The 18,867-nt window shown below is 34.9% G+C and overlaps 1 protein-coding gene across 1 annotated transcript in view; it reads left to right on the forward strand.

The window, feature by feature from the left end:
* The window catches only part of LOC116887837 (cilia- and flagella-associated protein 47-like), a 75,323-nt gene extending 59,941 nt beyond the window's left edge, over window positions 1-15,382 (forward strand). Inside the window, 5 exon segments of the mRNA XM_032889348.1 lie at window positions 523-645; window positions 1,235-1,366; window positions 10,284-10,361; window positions 14,097-14,241; window positions 15,225-15,382. Of these exon segments, the coding sequence (XP_032745239.1) occupies window positions 523-645; window positions 1,235-1,366; window positions 10,284-10,361; window positions 14,097-14,241; window positions 15,225-15,382 (636 nt within the window).
* The last annotated feature ends 3,485 nt before the right edge of the window (window positions 15,383-18,867 follow it).

Consider the following 18,867-nt stretch of genomic DNA (forward strand, 5'->3'; position numbering starts at 1 on the left):
AGATTTGGAGTGTGTGTGTGTGTGTGTGTGTGTGTGTGTGTGTGTGTGTGTGTCGTGTGTCGTGACTGGAGAGAACACTCAGGACTTTGCATATGCTAAGGAAGCATTCTGCCAGTAAATTATGCTTCACTATTACTTTGAGGGAGTAACTTTTTATATATTATATTTTAATTTTTTGTCTTAAAGATTCAGAAAAATCTAATAATATGTTGTATTTTAAAATTCTGCATTAAGCTAAATTTTCATTTATATAACAGGGGTATGTTTTTGTCACTGCTTTCATTATTTTCTTCTCTTTCTAAATGAGAAAATTGGATTTATTTCTTTGTCTATCTTAAGACCTTTTGAAACTATGAACAGGCCACACTAGATCAATTAATAACAGTTTTATATTTATAGGTTTAAATGTATGTATTTATATGGTAGAACAGGTAAATGTTACTTAGATTTTTCTAAGGAAATCAGTGAAATTATTTGACTTACTATTATTTTTGATAGTGTGTTCCTTCCTTTCATTACTAGGTTGGTCACACTAGAGTCACATTTTTAGAGCCGAGAATACTGTTCAGTAATTGTTCTCAAGGTTTAACTACTTGGAGGAAAGCCGTTCTTCATAACATAGGGCAAAACCATGCTTATTTCAAGGTAATGCAGAATTTTTGTTATTTCTTATGTGGATCAGGTCATATTATGATTTGAATCAATTTGTTGGTTCCAAATATACTGTAGGTGTTAATATTTTACTATGTATAGATTTATATATTATTTATAATTATTATTTATAGATGGCAGTGTTCAAGTTATTATAAGTAGATTTCCTGAGTACATTTTATCAAATTTGTTCTTCTACTTTCCCAAATTGTAAATTTTTCTCCCCCCTATTTTCCAGTCGTGTCATTTGGTTTTATTAAAAGAAAAAACTAAAAAGTGTTTTAAACATGAGAATCAAATAATGATACATTGAATAGTTCATTACACGCTTTCTTTTATCTTCAATTTTCTGTTTATAATCTGGATTGTTACAGTAGCAATATGGACTAGTTTGAAGAAATCAGTTGTTGTAATTTGTATAATTTTGTCTATTTAACATAGTCAAGTTCTATTATAAAAATCACCTCATATCTTATGCCTAGTGATCCTGTATGTATGAAGTAGTATAAATGCTTCCCTGTAAAACCTTTAATATTATCATTTTTGTAAGGCACTGTCACTTCTAACCAATTTTTGATTACAGGTTTGTGATCAAAGCCTTTTGTCTACCATTAATATTGTTCCATCAGAAGGAATGATTCCATTTGGGGGAATAACTGTTCTTAACATCTCCTGTACACCCACTGTAGCAGAAAAGTTTGATACAAGAGCAAAGGTATGTCTGTTCATATATTTGGTAATTCTTTTTCTCTATGTATATGTATATTTGTATATTTATTTATATGTGTTCATGTGTATATATTAACGTTGTATAAATCTTTATAACTATAAGTATATTATCACAAAATAATTGCATACATTTTTAATAAAATGTATTTATTTCCTCAACAATTAATGGAATTTTGAAGTTATTTCAGCAAAAAATAAGCTGTTATTTATGTAGAAATTGAATTAACTCTAAACATGCAGGCTTTAGAGATCTCAGAATAGTAATCATGCCCAAATCATGTAATATAAAATTAGGTAGCAGCACTTGGAGTGCAGTTTCTGAAAAATGTTTTTAAGAAACTTGATATCTGGTTTCTACTAAGTTAAAATGAATAATTTCCAATCAGCATGAGGCAATTTTACATAAAATTTTATGATTTTGGTTCCTCTGAGTTTTGGCAAATCTTCACTGTTCTCATAGAAATAGATGACTTTACCCATGGCATTAGTTAGGAAAGTAGGAAAATAGTAATTATGGGAAGTAGTAGACAGTCTCATCCTCTGTCTCTTGTAATCTTTCTTATCTTCCATGTTATTCCCTGACCTGTAGGTGTCAAGTTGGTGTTGTAGATGTTTTAATTGGAGTTAGGCGCCCATGGCCATTTTTCTCTGTATTTTCACCAGTTAAAATGTCATAGCATACATATGCTATAAAATAGCTTATTTAAGGAGAAATGAAAACTATATTTACCTTTGGTTTTGATCATAAATATTTAGAGTGCAGTTAGAAATTGTACTGCTTTAGGATGGTGGCTATAGTAAGTTGTCCTCGAGAGTCTATGACTTCTCTTTGTGGGCAGTTGCCTTGGTTCTCAGTACCAGACATTAATTCCTTCCATTAAGTGGGTCTTAAGTCAGTCAACCCAATATAATAGTATACTGTTGCACTACTGGAGATATAATTCCAAGCAGGTCAGTGTGGTTTGTAGTCATTACAGGTAGGTAGGTCTACTGCTTGTATAACACCTTCTAATATTCCGAAAGCTAGTGCTCGGGAGGAGGAATCCTAGTCAGTTCAAGCTGCATTGCTCCATTCCTATAACCAAAATGTCTGGTATATTTATCATAGAGTCTTACCTTCCAGTTTTAGGAGACAATCAAAGAAAAAGGCAGTAGCCTATGTTGTTCTGGGAGTCTCTTAAATTCCTTTCAACAGCTATTCAAATGGAGTTTTAACAAGTTTGGACCTAGGATATTTGTTATTGTTGTTGACTCTTGTTTACTGTATTAGGTGAAGGTTCAGAATTCAGGCAAGCTATGGTTTAGGGTTAATTATGTTGAAATTTAAATGTATGGACTTGAAAAGACAAAACATTGATCTTTCTAAGCTTTAGTTATCTTCATTTTGAAGGTAGGGTTCTTGAGAGATTTATGCCATAGAATATCAGGTATTTAAAAAGAAAATAATTGTTGAGGATAGTTTTAGCTATCCTGGGATTTTTGTTATTCCAGATGAATTTTCAAATTGTTCTGTCTAACTCTTTGAAGAATTGGATTGGTATTTTGATGGGGATTGCATTGAATCTGTAGATCATTTTTGGTAAAATGGCCATTTTTACTATATTAATCCTGCCAATCCATGAGCATGGGAGATCTTTCTATCTTCTGAGAGCTTTAATTTCTTTCTTCAGAGGCTTGAAGTTCTTATCATACAGATCTTTCACTTGCTTGGTTAAAGTCATTCCAAGGTATTTTATATTATTTGGGACTATTATGAAGGTATTGTTTCCTAATTTCTTTCTCTGCTTGTTTTCTCTTTTTTTTTTTAATTTTTCCCATATTTATTAACTTGAGTATTTCTTATTTACATTTGGTTGTTTATTCTTCTTCCTGGGGTTCTGGGCCAACATCCCCCTCCCCCTTCTATATTGGTGTCCCTCCCCATCCTCCCCCCATTACCACCTCCCCAACAATCCCGTTCACTGGGGTTCAGTCTTGCTTGGGACCAAGGGCTTTCCCTTCAACTGGTGCTCTTACTAGGCTATTCATTGCTACCTATGAGGTTGGAGCCCAGGGTCAGTCCATGTATAGTCTTTGGGTAGTGGCTTAGTCCCCTGGAAGCTCTGGTTGCTTGGCATTGTTGTTCCAATGGGGTCTCGAGCCCCTTCAAGCTCTTCCCGTCCTTTCTCTGATTCCTTCAATACGGGGGTCCCATTCTCAGTTCAGTGGTTTGCTGCTGGCATTTGCCTATGTATTTGCTGTGTTCTGGCTGTGCCTCTCAGGAGAGATCTACATCCGGTTCCTGTAGGCCTGCACTTCTTTGTTTCATCCATCTTATCTAATTGGGTGGCTGTATATGTATGGGCCACATGTGGGGCAGGCTCTGAATGGGTGTTCCTTCTGCCTCTGTTCTAAACTTTGCCTACCTATTCCCTCCCAAGGGTATTCTTGTTCCACTTTTAAAGAAGGAGTGAAGCATTTGCATTTTGGTCATCCTTCTTGAGTTTAATGTGTTCTGTGCATCTAGGGTAATTCAAGCATTTGGGCTAATACACACTTATCAATGAGTGCATACCATGAGTGTTTTTCTGTGATTGGGTTACCTCACTCAGGATGATATTTTCCAGTTCCATCCATTTGCCTATGAATTTCATAAAGTCATTGTTTTTGATAGCTGAGTAATATTCCATTGTGTAGATGTACCACATTTTCTATATCCATTCCTCTCGTTAAGGGGATCTGGGTTCTTTCCAGCTTCTGGGTATTATAAATAAGGCTGCTTTGAACATAGTGGAGCATGTCTTTTGGGTAAATGCCCAAGAGAGGTATAGCTGGGTCCTCAGGTAGTTCAATGTCCACAATTTTTTGAGGAATCTCCAGACTGATTTCCAGAATGGTTGTACCAGTCTGCAATCCCACCAACAATGGAGAAGTGTTCCTCTTTCTCCACATCCTCGCCAGCATCTGCTGTCACCTGAGTTTTTGATCTTAGCCATTCTCACTGGTGTGAGGTGAAATCTCAGGGTTGTTTTGATTTGCATTTCCCTAATGACTAAAGATGTTGAACATTTCTTTAGGTGTTTCTCAGCCATTCGGCATTCCTCAGCTGTGATTTCTTTGTTTAGCTTTGAACCCCATTTTCTAATAGGGTTATTTGTCTCCCTGCGGTCTAACTTTTTGAGTTCTTTTTATATTTTGTATATAAGCCCTCTATCTGTTGTAGAATTGGTAAAGATCTTTTCCCAATCTGTTGGTTGTTGTTTTGTTCTAACAACAATGTCCTTTACCTTACAGAAGCTTTGCAGTTTTATGAGATCCCATTTGTCAATTCTCAATCTTAGAGCATAAGCCTTTGGTGTTTCGTTCAGGAACTTTTTTCTCCAGTGCCCATGTGTTTGAGATGCTTCCCCAATTTTTTCTTCTATTAGTTTGAGTGTATCTGGTTTGATGTGTAGGTCCTTGATCCACTTGGACTTAAGCTTTGTACAGGGTGATAAGCATGGATCGATCTGTATTCTTCTACATGTTGACCTCCAGTTGAACCATTTGCCAAAAATGCTATCTTTTTTCCATTAGATGGTTTTGGCTCTTTTGTCAAAAATCAAGTGACCATAGGTGTGTTGGTTCATTTCTGGGTCTTCAATTCTGTTCCATTGGTCTATCTGTCTGTCTCTGTACCAATACCATGCAGGTTTTATCACTATTGCTCTGTAATACTGCTTGAGTTCAGGGATAGTGATTCCCCCAGAAGTCCTTTTATTGTTGAGGATAGTTTTAGCTATCCTGGGATTTTTGTTATTCCACATGAATTTTCAAATTGTTCTGTCTAACTCTTTGAAGAATTGGATTGGTCTTTTGATGGGGATTGCATTGAATCTGTAGATTGCTTTTGGTAAAATGACCAATTTTACTATATTAATCCTGCCAATACATGAGCATGGGAGATCTTTCCATCTTCTGAGGTCTTCTTCAATTTCTTTCTTCAGAGGCTTGAAGTTCTTATTGTACAGATATTTTACTTGCTTGGTTAAAGTCACACCAAGGTACTTTATATTATTTGGGACTATTATTTTTTATATATATATATTTTTTTTTATTAACTTGAATATTTCTTATATACATTTCTAATGTTATTCCTTTCGATTTCGAGTAAACATCCCTTCCCCTCCCTTCCTTATGGGTGTTCCCCTCCCACTCCCCCCTATTGCCGCCTCCCCAACTGTCTAGTTCACTGGATTTGGGACTATTATGAATGGTGTTGTTTCCCTCATTTCTTTCTCGGCTTGTTTCTCTTTTGTGTAGAGGAAGGCTACTGATTTATTTGAGTTAATTTTGTACCCAGCCACTTTGCTGATTGTGTTTATCAGCTTTAGTAGTACTCTGGTGGAACTTTTGGGATCACTTAAATATACTATCATATCATCTGCAAATAGTGATATTTTGACTTCTTCTTTTACAATCTGTATCCCTTTGATCTACTTTTGTTGTCTGATTGCTCTGGGTAGAACTTCAAGATGTATAATGAATAAGTAGGGAGAGAGTGAGCAGCCTTGTATAGTCCCTGATTTTAGTGGGATTGCTTCAATTTCTCTCCATTTAGTTTAATGTTAGCCACTGGTTTGCTGTATATGGCTTTTACTATGTTTAGGTATGGGCCTTGAATTCCTATTCTTTCCAGGACTTTTATCATGAAGGGATGTTGAATTTTGTCAAATGCTTTCTCAGCATCCAGTGAAATGATTATGTGGTTTTTATCCTTCAGTTTGTTTATACAATGGATTACGTTGATGGTTTTCCCTCTATTAAACCATCCTTGCAAACCTGAAATGAAGCCTACTTGATCATGATGGATGATTGTTTTGATGTGCTCTTGGATTCAGTTTGCAAGAATTTTATTGAGTATTTTTGCGTCGATATTCATAAGGGAAATTGGTCTGATGTTTTCTTTCTTTGTTGGGTCTTTGTGTGGTTTAGGTATAAGGGTAATTGTGGCTTCATAGAAGGAATTCAGTAGTGCTCTTTCTGTTTCAATTTTGTGGAATAATTTGGATAGTATCGGTATGAGGCCTTCTATGAAGCTCTGATAGAATTCTGCACTGAAACCTTCTGGACCTGGGCTCTATTTAGTTGGAAGAGCTTTAATATGTGGTTCTATTTCGTTAGGAGTTATGGGGTTGTTTGACTGGTTTATCTGTTCCTGATTTAACTTCGGTACCTGGTATCTGTCTAGGAAATTGTCCATTTCCTGCAGATTTTCAAGTTTTGTTGAATATAGGCTTTTATAGTAAGGTCTGATGATTTTTTGAATTTCCTCTGAATCTGTAGTTATGTCTCCCTTTTCATTTCTGATTTTGTTAATTTGTACACACTCTCTGTGTCCTCTCATTAGTCTGGCTAAGGGTTTATCTATCTTGTTGATTTTCTCAAAGAACCAACTTTTGGTTCTGTTGATTCTTTCTATGTTCCTTTTTGTTTCTACTTGGTTGATTTCAGCTCTGAGTTTGATTATTTCCTGCCTTCTACTCCTCTGGGTGTATTTGCTTCTTTTTGTTCTAGAGCTTTTAGGTGTGCTGTCAAGCTGCTGACATATGCTCTTTCCTGTTTCTTTCTGCAGGCACTCAGGGCTATGAGTTTTCCTCTTAGCACAGCTTTCATTGTGTCCCATAAGTTTGGGTATGTTGTATCTTCATTTTCATTAAATTTTAAGAAAGTTTTTAATTTTTTTTTTTTCTTTATTTCTTATTTGACCAGGTTATCATTGAGTAGAACATTGTTCCACTTCCATGTATATGTGGGCATTCTTCCCTTATTGTTAGTTAAGGCCAGCTTTAGGCCATGTTGGTCTGATAGGATGCAAGGGATCATTTCTATCTTTCTGTATTCATTGAGGCCTGTTTTATGAGCAATTATATGGTCAATTTTGGAGAAAGTACCATGAGGTGGTGAGAATAGGTATATCCTTTTGTTTTAGGATAGAATGTTGTATAAATATCTGTTAAGTTCGTTTGGTTCATGACTTCTCTTAGTCTGTTTATGTCTCTGTTTAATTTCTGTTTCCATAATCTGTCCATTGATGATAGTGGGGTGTTGAAATCTCCTACTATTATTGTGTGAGGTGCAGTGTGTGCTTTGAGCTTTAGTAAGGTTTCTTTTATGTCTACGGGCCCTTGTATTTGAAGCATAGATATTTAAGATTGAGGGTTCATCTTGGCGGATTTTTCCTTTGATGAATATGAAGTGTCCTTCCTTATCTTTTTTCATTACTTTCTTTTGGAAATCGATTTTATTCAATATTAGAATGGCTAGTCCAGGTTGATTCTCCCTACCTTTTGCTTGGAAAGTTTTTTTCCAGCCTTTCACTCTGAGGTAGTGTCTGTCTTTGTCTCTGTGGTGTGTTTCCTGTAGGCAGCAGAATGCAGGGTCCTCATTGCGTAACCCGTTTGTTAATCTATGTCTTTTTATTGGGGAATTGAATCCATTGATGTTGAGAGATATTAAGGATTAGTGATTGTTGCTTCCTGTTATATTCATACTTGGATGTGAGATTATGTGTGTGTGCTTTTCTTCTCTTTGTTTTGTTGCCAAGACAATTAGTTTCTTGCTTTTTCTAGGATGTAGCTTGCCTCTTTATGGTGGGCTTTAACATTTATTATCCTTTGTAGTACTGGTTTTGTAGAAAGATATTGTGTAAATTTGCTTTTGTCATGGAATATCTTGGTTTCTCCATCTATGTTAATTGAGAGTTTTGTTGGTTACAGTAACCTGGGCTGGCATTTTTTTTTCTCTTAGGATCTGTATGATATCTGTCCAGGATCTTCTTGCTTTCACTGTTTCTGCTGAGAAGTCTTGTGTAATTCTGATAGGTCTGCCTTTATATGTTACTTGACCTTTTTCCCTTACTGCTTTTAATATTCTTTTTTTGTTTTGTAAATTTGGTATTTTGACTATTATGTGACGGGAGGAGTTTCTTTTCTGGTCCAATCTATTTGGAGTTGTGTAAGCTTCTTGTGTGTTTATGGGCATCTCTTTCTTTAGGTTAGGGACGTTTTCTTGTATAATTTTGTTGAAAATATTTACTGGTTCTTTGAGCTGGGAGTCTTCCCTGTCTTCCATACCTATTATACTTAGGTTTGATTTTCTTTTGAGTCCTGGATTTCATGTATGTTTTGGACCAGTAACTTTTTCCGTTTTACATTATTTTTGACAATTGTGTAGATGATTTTTATGGAATCTTCTGCTCCTGAGATTCTCTGTTCTATCTCCTGTATTTTGTTGGTGATGCTTGTATCTACGGCTCCTTGTCTCTTTCTTTGGTGTTCTATATCCAGGGTTGTATCCCTTTGTGCTTTCTTTATTGCTTCTATTTCCATTTTTAATTCCTTGACCTGTTTGATTGTGTTTTCCTGGAATTCTTTCAGAGATTTTAGTGATTCCTCTCTATAGGCTTCTTCTTCTTCATTTATATTTTCCTGCATTTCTCTAAGGGAGTTCTTTAGGTTTTTCTTGAAATCCTCCATCGTCATGATCAAATGTGATTTAAAATCAAGATCTTGCTTTTCTGGTTTGTTTGGATGTTCAGCGTTTGCTTTGGTGGGAGAATTGGGCTCTGATGATGCCATGTAGTCTTGGTTTCTGTAGCTTGGGTTCCTGTGCTTTCCTCTTTCCATCAGGTTGTCTCTGGTGTTACCTTGTTCTGCCATTTCTGACAGTGGCTGGACCATCCTATAGGCCTGTGTGTCAGGAGTGCTGTATACCTGTTTTCCTCTTTCAGCCAGTTATGGAAACACAGTGTTCTGCTTTCAGGCATGTAGTATTTCCTGTCTACTGGTCTTCAGCTGTTCCTGTGGACCTGTGTCCTGAGTCCACCAGGCAGGTGAATTGGAGCAGAAAAGGTGTTCTTACCTCTGGTCTAGGGGCTGAAGTCGCTCCTGGGGGGCTGCTTTTGATCTCTCTGTGAGTGTGGTTACCAGGAGGGCCTGCCCCACCTTTTCCTGGGGCCCTGGTGCACCCAGGTCCCAGATGGCATTAGGCATTTTCCTCTGGAGTCAGAAATGTGGGCAGAGTCGAGTCTTTTCTGGTTTCCCAGGCGTGTGTGCCCATCTGAAAGTTTAGCTCTCCCTCCCACGGGATTTGGTTACAGGGAACTGTTGACCAGGTCCCTTCAGATCCGGGCGGTGTCTGGACCACAGTGGCACTTTAGTTATTTTGAATAATCTGTTTTCTTCTTTTCTTGGATTTTTTTTTTTTTTTTACATTTCATATGTTATTCCCTTTCTTGGTTTCCTGTTTATAAGCCCCCTATCCTATCCCCCATCCCCAATCTTCTATGAAGGTGTGCCCCCTCCCCAACCCCTCCCCTTTCCTACCCTTACTTTCCCTGATACTGGGCAGGGGTTCCAGCCTTGGCAGGACCAAGGGCTTCTCCTCCCCTTGGTGCCCAAAAGGCCATTCTCTGTTACATATGCAGCTGGAGCCATTGGTTTGTCCATGTAAGTCTTGGGTAGTGGTTTAGTCCCAGGGCTCTGGTTTGTTGATATTGTTGTTCTTATGGGGTTGCAAACCCTTCAGTTCCTATAATCTGTTTTAATTAAGGAAAATGTGTTATGTGAATTATAGTCCAGATCTAGTCAAATACATAGTATTTTGCAGGTAAATATATATGGTATCTAATTTCTAATTGCTGTGTGCTCAATTTTCCAAGCAATATCTATGGTGCTAAAGAAAAAATTTGATAATAACTGTTAGAATAAATTTTTAAATATAAATTCATATATGCATACATGCACACTTATACATATAATTTTTACTAAAATCATATTTAAATTTCAAAGTATTATTTAGTGACATAAGTTTTCATATATGTATGAATACAGTTTAATTTAATTTCCACAAAAATTAAAAGTTCTCTATTTTTTTTAAATGAGGTTGCTATTCACCATGCAAATGTCATAGATCTTAGGATTGGTGGATCTGTTGAAATTGCTGATGTTGAAATCACACCTGTGAGTATGCCATTTGCTTGTTTGCTTAATTTACACTGTTATAGTTATACATATATAGTAGTGTATTCCTACTCAGTTATGTAATGTCTTCTGTTATTAATGTAGGTGATAAAGCAGAGTATTGAATTTTTATGAATAAACCACAGAATGTAGGTGTAAAGAAGCTATCATGATTGCTAAAATTGCATAAATTCATTTTGTTCTCATCTTTCATAAAAGGTGATGCTTTGACTATAGTGAAAGGATACACATGTGCTGTGTGTGTGTGTATGTGTGTGTGTGTGTATGTTTGTCTATCTGCCTTAGCTATTGTTATAATTGGTCTAATTTTGATTTTTGCAATGCGTATGAAGTGCTTGTAATTTTGATGAATTATTTTAATTGAATACTGTGTATCTACTATTGATTTAATTTGCATAAAAACTATACTGTATTTTTTACACTGCTGTAAAATGCTTTATATTTAAAATATATATTTAAACATATATATATATATACACACACACACACACACACACACACACATATATATATATATATATATATATATATATTTAGGACCTTCATTCCGTTGTTCTTATGTTTTTTCTGGCTTTTGTTATTGCATGCAGTTATCATGATAGGTCACATGAATGTATCATGGGTACAAAGGCTTCTTGAGATGTAGGGTATATTTATGTTTATTTTCACAAATAATTTCAAACATATATTACTTTTGTCTTATTTTTCCATATTTAAATGCTCCACAAGTTGTGTTATGAGATTCAAAATGCTCATCTAATGAGTTGAAAATAGATACCTCATTGTAGCCTTGATTTTATTTTTTGGACCTATTCTCAGATCAGATTTTCAAATTATTACCTATACATAAATAGCATTTTTTTCTATAATTGATAATACACGTATATACTGACACACATGTACATATACAAATATATGCAGAGACACGCAGACCCAAACACACACACTTATGTTTCTTAATCATCATCTTTTTCCTTTTTTTTTTTACTTTTTTCTTTTTTTTTCCTTTTCAACATTCCAAAGGATGAGTTCTAGTCCATTTACCTGAAAAAACTTGCATTAATAAATGAGGCTGTTGTGTTTCCCCATTATTACATTTTTAAGACGCAACTTTTTATACTCTGGGAACTTCTCCACAGTTATCATTTTGGGATTGCTTTCAACATTGTTTATATCTTCCAATTGTTTCACAATCTAGTGCCGTTATGGTGCTAAACTCTAAAAAATAAAGATTATAGAGTTTAACTGGCTGTCTTAGTACCTCAGTGCCAGTCTGTACTTTATTGACACAACAGTTGTTCTAGCATCAGGCTTTAATTTCTGATTCCAATTGTTCAGTGATAAAAACATGATATCTACAGACCAGCAGTCATTCAACTAGCCTATTTAAGACTGTGGGATTATTAAAAATGAAGTGTGTAGGTGATGGAAGGCACAAAAAGAAATCAAGGACTGTAGTGAGAATTCTGGAAAATTGGCTTCTTTTAAAAATATAGAAATATTATAAGAATATGTTTTGGTTTAATTGCATATGTGAAAATGTGGAGCCACTTGACAGCAGCTGATTATGATTTGACTCATGCTCTAGCAGACGTGTGGTTTTTCTGGCAGCCGATAGTTTCTGAGATTATGTGACATTTAGAATTCTGGGATTTGTTTAGAGGAGATATAATATACTGGAGCCCCGATAGGTTAGGTTGTTGGTCAGTGTGTGTGTGTGTGTGTGTGTGTGTATGTAAATTAGATTCAGAGATTTCTGTGATCAAGGTCCCAGAATAAAATATATCTTTCTAGTATTTCCATGTTCTTAAAAAACAAAATTCCTTAACTGTCACTATAAAGGACTCAAAATTAACATCATCAACATTACATATAAATGCACAGTGACTGAGTTTGTATGTACAGGGAGGGCTTCCATTTTAGTTTTTATGGGTTTCTGAGTGTGTGAATGATTGGGTCTTTATTTCTTGTGCCTATTTTGGGCTATTTTCATTTTGCTTGTTTCTTTTATCCAATTCTGATTTATTAGTTTTTGCTTTGTCTTACTATAATTTATTTTATTATATTTTATTTAATTATTCCACAAATACTTCTTTATTTTCTGATGAGAGATAACAAAAAGGATGCATCCAGATAAGACAGGAGATAAGGAACAACTCGGCGGAGTAGATGGAGGGGAAGCCATAATCAGTATGTATTATACACAGAAAATCTATTTCAGTATCAGGAAGAAAAGAAAATTAAATCCTAGAAAAGCTAAAGTGTGTTTCCCTTTAGTATGATATATTATGGAAAAATATTGAACATCGAAGCTTTATATTACTCTATTTACTCATGCCAAATTCATTTTGGGGCATACTTTACAAAGTAATATAAAATAGAATCACTTAAAGTGCTTCATATTGATCATTGTTTATCAATAAACCTTTATTATTTTGTAATTTAGATATGTAGCTGTCTTTTAAAATAATTTACTCATCACTTTTAGTAGTTTGCTTGTAATTCTCACAGTCAGTAAGATGAGGAGAATGAATACAAATTAGATACAAGCCTGTACCACTCCTGGGCATATAACCAAAAGATGTTCCAACATATAACGTGGATACATGCTCTACTATGTTCATAGCAGCCTCATTTATAATAGCCAGAAGCTGGAGAGAACCCAAATATTCCTAAACAGAGGAATGGACACAGAAAATGTGGTATAGTCACATAATGAACTACTACTCAGCTATCAAAAACAATGCCTTCATGAAATTCTTAGGCAAATGGATGGAAGTGGAAAATATCATCCTGAGTGAGGTAACCCAATCACAAAAGAACACACATGGTACACATTCACTGGTAAGTGGATATTGGTCCAAAAGCCTGAATTACCTAAGAAACAATTCACAGACCATATGAACCTCATAAGAAGGATGACCAAAATGTAGATGCTTTGGTCCTTCTTAGAATTAGAACAAAATATTCACAGGAGGACGAAATATGGAGATAGAGTATGGAGTTGGGCCTGCAGAAAAGGTCATTCATAGTCTGCCTCACCTGTGTATCCTAGGAATGCAGATATAGTTCAATACATGGAAATCCCTCAATATAATTTACTATAAAAACACACTTAAAAAAACACACGTGATCATGTAATTAGATGGTAAAAACACCTTTGACGAAATATAAAACCTCTTCATGTTAAAATTATTGGAGAGATCAGTAATTCCTTGTCCATATCTAATTATAATAAAAGCAGAATACAGCAAACAATAGCCAATAGCAAATGAAATGGTGAGACACTCAAAGCAATCCCTTCAAAATCAGGGAGAAAACAAGGCAGAACACCCTCTCCCTATCCATTCATTGTAGTACTCAAAGTTCTAGTTAGAGCAATTAGACAACAAAAGGAGATGAAAGTGATAGAAATGGGGAAGGCAGAAGTCAATATATCACTATTTGCAGAGATATGATAGTATACATAAGCAACCCAAAAAATTCTACCATAGATCTCCTACAGCTGGTAAAAATCTTCAGCAAAGTAAAAGAATGGGAGGAGGATTAATGTGTTTTAGTATTTCACATATAGGATATAGAGGAAGAGGAAGATAAAATTTTAGAGAGATATTTTTGGCAACTAATCTACTTGACAAATATAAAATATAAATCTGACTATACATATTTTTAAAGTATAATTCTACTTTCTAATTATTATTCTTTTCCTTTTAGAACACATTTAATTTCAGCGGTACCTATGTTGGCACTACAGAAATTATTACATTTGTAATAAGAAACAAAGGTGTGACACGTGCCAAAGTTGAGTTCAATTTAAAAGAATTTCCACTTTTCGCAATGGATTTTAAGGGAAATGCAGGTATATGTTTTATGCTGTAATAGTATTATGAAGCAAAGTACTTTTAAATTGTCTAAGGTATAACAATAAAAAACATGACAAAGGACTTTATTGTCTAAAATTTCTCATGATTTTATTTTTTAAACATGTATTGTAATATGATAATATTTTGATAATATGATTTATAGTCATATATTAATTAGCTTCATAGTAGTAAACAAAGTATATAAATATTTATGCTATAAGTGAAATATGATTGTTAATTTTATATTCTCAAAATTGTTTGCAGTCTTCTCTGTGTTTAATCATGTGTCAGGAGTCATGTTTATTTTGGCTTACTTTATGAACTAATCATCTTTTTTATTTCAGGAGTTAGCAAACTAATTCTCATAGGTCAAATTTTATTTAAACTTTATCTTAAAAACGAAATTTATTAGAATATACATTCATTTGCACATTGCTTATGGTTGCTTTCATTCTATAATGACAGAATTGAAGAATTGATTCAGAAATGTTTCACAAAGAATAGAATCTTTGTTATTTAAATTCTTACAGAAACATGTCCTTCTAAATGTCTTAGGTATTTATTTATATATTTGTTTTATTTATGTGAGTACAGTGTCACCCTCTTCAGACACACCAGAAGACGGCTGGATTCTATTACAGATGGTTGTGAATCATTATGTGGTTGCTGGGAATTGAACCCAGGACCTCTGGAAGAGCAGTCAGTGCTCTTACTTGCTAGGCTGTATTTCTTAATCAGTAAATATTTAATAAATTTCACTTATAGCATAAACATTAGACTAAGTTTATAAGGTAACTAAACCATTTTCTTTCTTCTTAAGAAGTGAACATGTAGGGTTATGTGTCAGAATCTCAGTGACAAACATGAACCGTTCAGAGGATTTCACTAAATATACTTTGGAAAGTGAATTTTGTATAAAGTTTAGGGCAGTATTAAAAGAAACAAAATGTTGGAAGCTGCTCTTATCTCAAATCCTGAGACAGCAAGAAGAAAGAGTACTACACTGGTGATCTAGCAGGAGATGAAATCGTGGACAACAAGGCAACTAATAAGTACTATGGTGGCAAAGCAATGGAGCTGTTGCCAGAACTCCAGGTGGAGGCTCTAAGGGAGAAGGATATATATTTGACTTTGTAGTCTAACTTCTAGTTTGGACTGTTTACCAGGTACTTTCTAGGCTAGAACTTTATGAAGAACAATAGCAAGTAAGTTAGGGTAAATCTAAAAAGGGTTCATATTAGATCTACTACTTATATCAGTACATTCATATTAGATGACTACTTATAGCAGTAGTTGGGGTAAATTAAAAGTCAGGTTATTACCACATAACATGATTGATACTGTAAAACAGTTCCTCACAAGTTGGTAAAGGAATATATATTGGGAAAAACCTAGTGTAGTCTTAGTTTTCAGAAAATGTAGACATTGATACCTACTATACAGCTTAAAGAATTGAGAAAATATATACAAGGGTATATGTGAAGGAATGAGGGTAAGGTCCTAGTAAGGGTGTTAGTGTGATTAGGAGTTGGAGCCTGAGACCAAGGTTATGAAGGTACCTTTGTGGACTTTCTTTTTCTCCCTTTTCCTTCCTTCGTTCGTTCGTTCGTTCCTTTTTTTCCTTCCTTCCTTTTCTCTTTTCCCCTTTCCTTTCCTTTCCCCTTCCCTTTTCCTTTCCTTCCCTTTCCTTTTCCCTTCCCTTCCCTTCCCTTCCCTTTCCTTTTCCCTTCCCTTCCCTTCCTCCCCTCCCCTCCCCTCCTCTCCTATCCTCTCCCCTCTTCTCCTCTCCACACAGGGTGTCACTATTTACCCCACCTAGCTTGGAACTATATGGATTAAGCTTGTTTCAAACTCACAGGGATCCATCTGTCTCATTCTCTCAAGTGGGCGTATTAAATCCTTTTCTTGACTTTTAACTTAGAGGTTAAGCAGCGCAATTAAAGGCTTTTTGTACATAGGTAATGACATAATTAGGCTTGCTCTTTTCTTTTGACCTTTAATCGAGAAAGTCCTAGGGTGTAAATAGGGAGATGGATACAGTGACCACAGAATGAGAAGTTATGATAGTAACTTAAGCAGGGGAACTAGCAATGGGAACGAAGAAGGTACAAATTTTTAAAAAAAGAGGAATTATGTGACATGATGACAAAATAGATTTGTGTATTAAGGAAAAGGAAGGAATTTTTAATCATCTCTGATTTTTGATGTTAGGATCCAATTGGCTGAAAGTTCATAGTTAATAGAACGCTGGAGTCAGCTCATATACATGAAATCTCTGTTCATTTACTAAAATATATATTTTGAACCAGTTTTTAGCCTTTTGACACTTTATCCTAGATGCCCAGAATCAGCAACTCTTTGAGAATAACTTTTGAGAAGCTGCCTGGCAAAATGGTTTTCCTACCACAGTTGAGTTTCCCCTTAATTCAACCCTTTCTTCAGGACATCCATTCTCTTTTCAAATGCATGCATGTTTCCAAACCTTTGTCCTTAGTCCAGTGTCTTACATTTCTCTACTTTAAAAGCATTTATTTTTACCAATAATAGTGTTTCTATTATTAGCAGCAGCCTGCACAAAGTAAACAAAGCATATATAAGTCGATTTTAATAGCTAGTAACAAAATATTTTCTTAAACTATTCTGAAAATTACCTTACTACAAATATTTTATCAGATAAATTTCTTTGATATTCTATTGATTTCCAACATGAGCCTTTTAATAATTTTTATATAGTAACATATGGGAGAATTAATATTAAGATACACCGATCCATGACTTCACCATGTCATTCTAGTTACTGGTTATTTCAGGCACCACAGATTGCTTTCTGAAGCCATACTATATCATGCATCTTATCAACACGGAATTTCTGTTTTCCTAGAATGATACATCCCTCCTTTCTATGGTACTTGACATCTCATTGTTTTTTATAAACTGATTTTATCTTTCTGTGTCTTGTGAATCGTTGATGGTCTCACTTGAACCCCTGTTTTTTTGTTTTTTGTTTTTTTTGTTGTTGTTGTTGTTATTTGTGTGTGTGTGTGTTATCATTTTTATTGTATTTTTTTAATTGGACATTTTTATTTACATTTCAAATGTTATTCCCTTTACTGATTTCCTGGCCATAAACCCCCTATCCCATCCCCTTCCCCTTTTTCTAAAAGGGTGTTCCCCATTCCCCACCCATCCCCTTCCTGCCTCCCCACCCTGATACTCCCCTACATTGGTGGGTCCAGCCTTGGCAGGACCAAGGGCCTCTCCGATCATTGGTGCCCACGAGGCCATCTTCTGCTACATATACAGCTGGAGCCTTAGGTCTGTCCATGTATAGTCTTTGGATAGTTGTTTGGTTCCTGGGAACCTGGTTGGTTAGCATTGTTGTTCTTATGGGGGCTTGCAAGCCCCTTGCAGCTCCTTCAATCCTTTCTCTAATTCCTCCAAAAGAATGGTTTGCTGCTAGCATTCGCCTCTGTATTTGACATGATCTGGCTGAGCCTGTTAATTAGATGAAAATAAATTTGCTTTTTCACTTTATCATACCAATAACCAGATTCTTCCAAGTAGTAGTAGAATCTGTGTACATGTGTTTTGTCTTATTTTTTAAAAATAAATTATAAAAAAATAATTTTTAATATTAATACTTAATAGAGTATATATATTTAGTATATATATTCTTAATAGAGTATAACTTTTATATATTATAGGTATAATCATACAAATACAATATCAGGAAATATTTATTTCATAAGCTTTATTATTATGTATATGTGTCATATTTGCTTCTAAATATTAGTTTAGCTCAAGTGTCTTATTTTATAGATACGTGTCTATCCTACCTAGCTATTCTTTGCTGTTTCCTATTGATATTGGTATACTTTGTATATTTTTATAGGCCACAAATGTTTTAGTATATAGTGATTATTTGTTTTGTGGTTTGCCTTATCATACCAAGGATAAGTGAATTTGAGAGAGACAATTCATGGAAGGATGTTACCTAATTTGATTTTCTAGATAGAAATAATCAAAATTATCATTACTGGGATTAATAAGGTAACTGTAATAAGCAAATTGTATTTTATAATTTTTTTAGTCTAAGAGAAGTAGTTCCATTCCAACTTTCATTTGATGTTTTAGAAATTGAATTTTGTGTGACAATTATATTTTTACCTTAAATAATTGTTCTTGAAATAATTCCAGTTTGATAAGATTTTTTGTGAAATTGTTTGACTTCTTATTTTGATATCTCAATGGTAAATATCCCTCAAGTCATATTATTGTAGGGTGGCTATTGTTAATACTAATGCACCACATTTACATATAAACATGTTCATATTTCTTTTTTTTTTATGACCATCTGATCCTAAAGAAAGCAGGTAAACCTGACATCCAAACTCTAAATTATTGTATTTATTATGATTTCAGTTTTTTTCTTTTTTTTTTTTTTAACTTGAGTATTTCTTATGTACATTTCGAGTGTTATTCCTTTCCTGGGTTTCGCAAACATCCCTTCCTCCCCCCCTTCCTTATGGGTGTTCCTCCCCACCCTCCCCATTGCCGCCCCCCCGACAGTCTAGTTCACTGTGGGTTCAGTCTTAGCGGGACCCAGGATTCCCCTTCCACTG

The sequence above is a fragment of the Rattus rattus genome, chromosome X (genome assembly GCF_011064425.1).
Source record: "Rattus rattus isolate New Zealand chromosome X, Rrattus_CSIRO_v1, whole genome shotgun sequence".
Taxonomy (NCBI): Eukaryota; Metazoa; Chordata; class Mammalia; order Rodentia; family Muridae; genus Rattus; species Rattus rattus.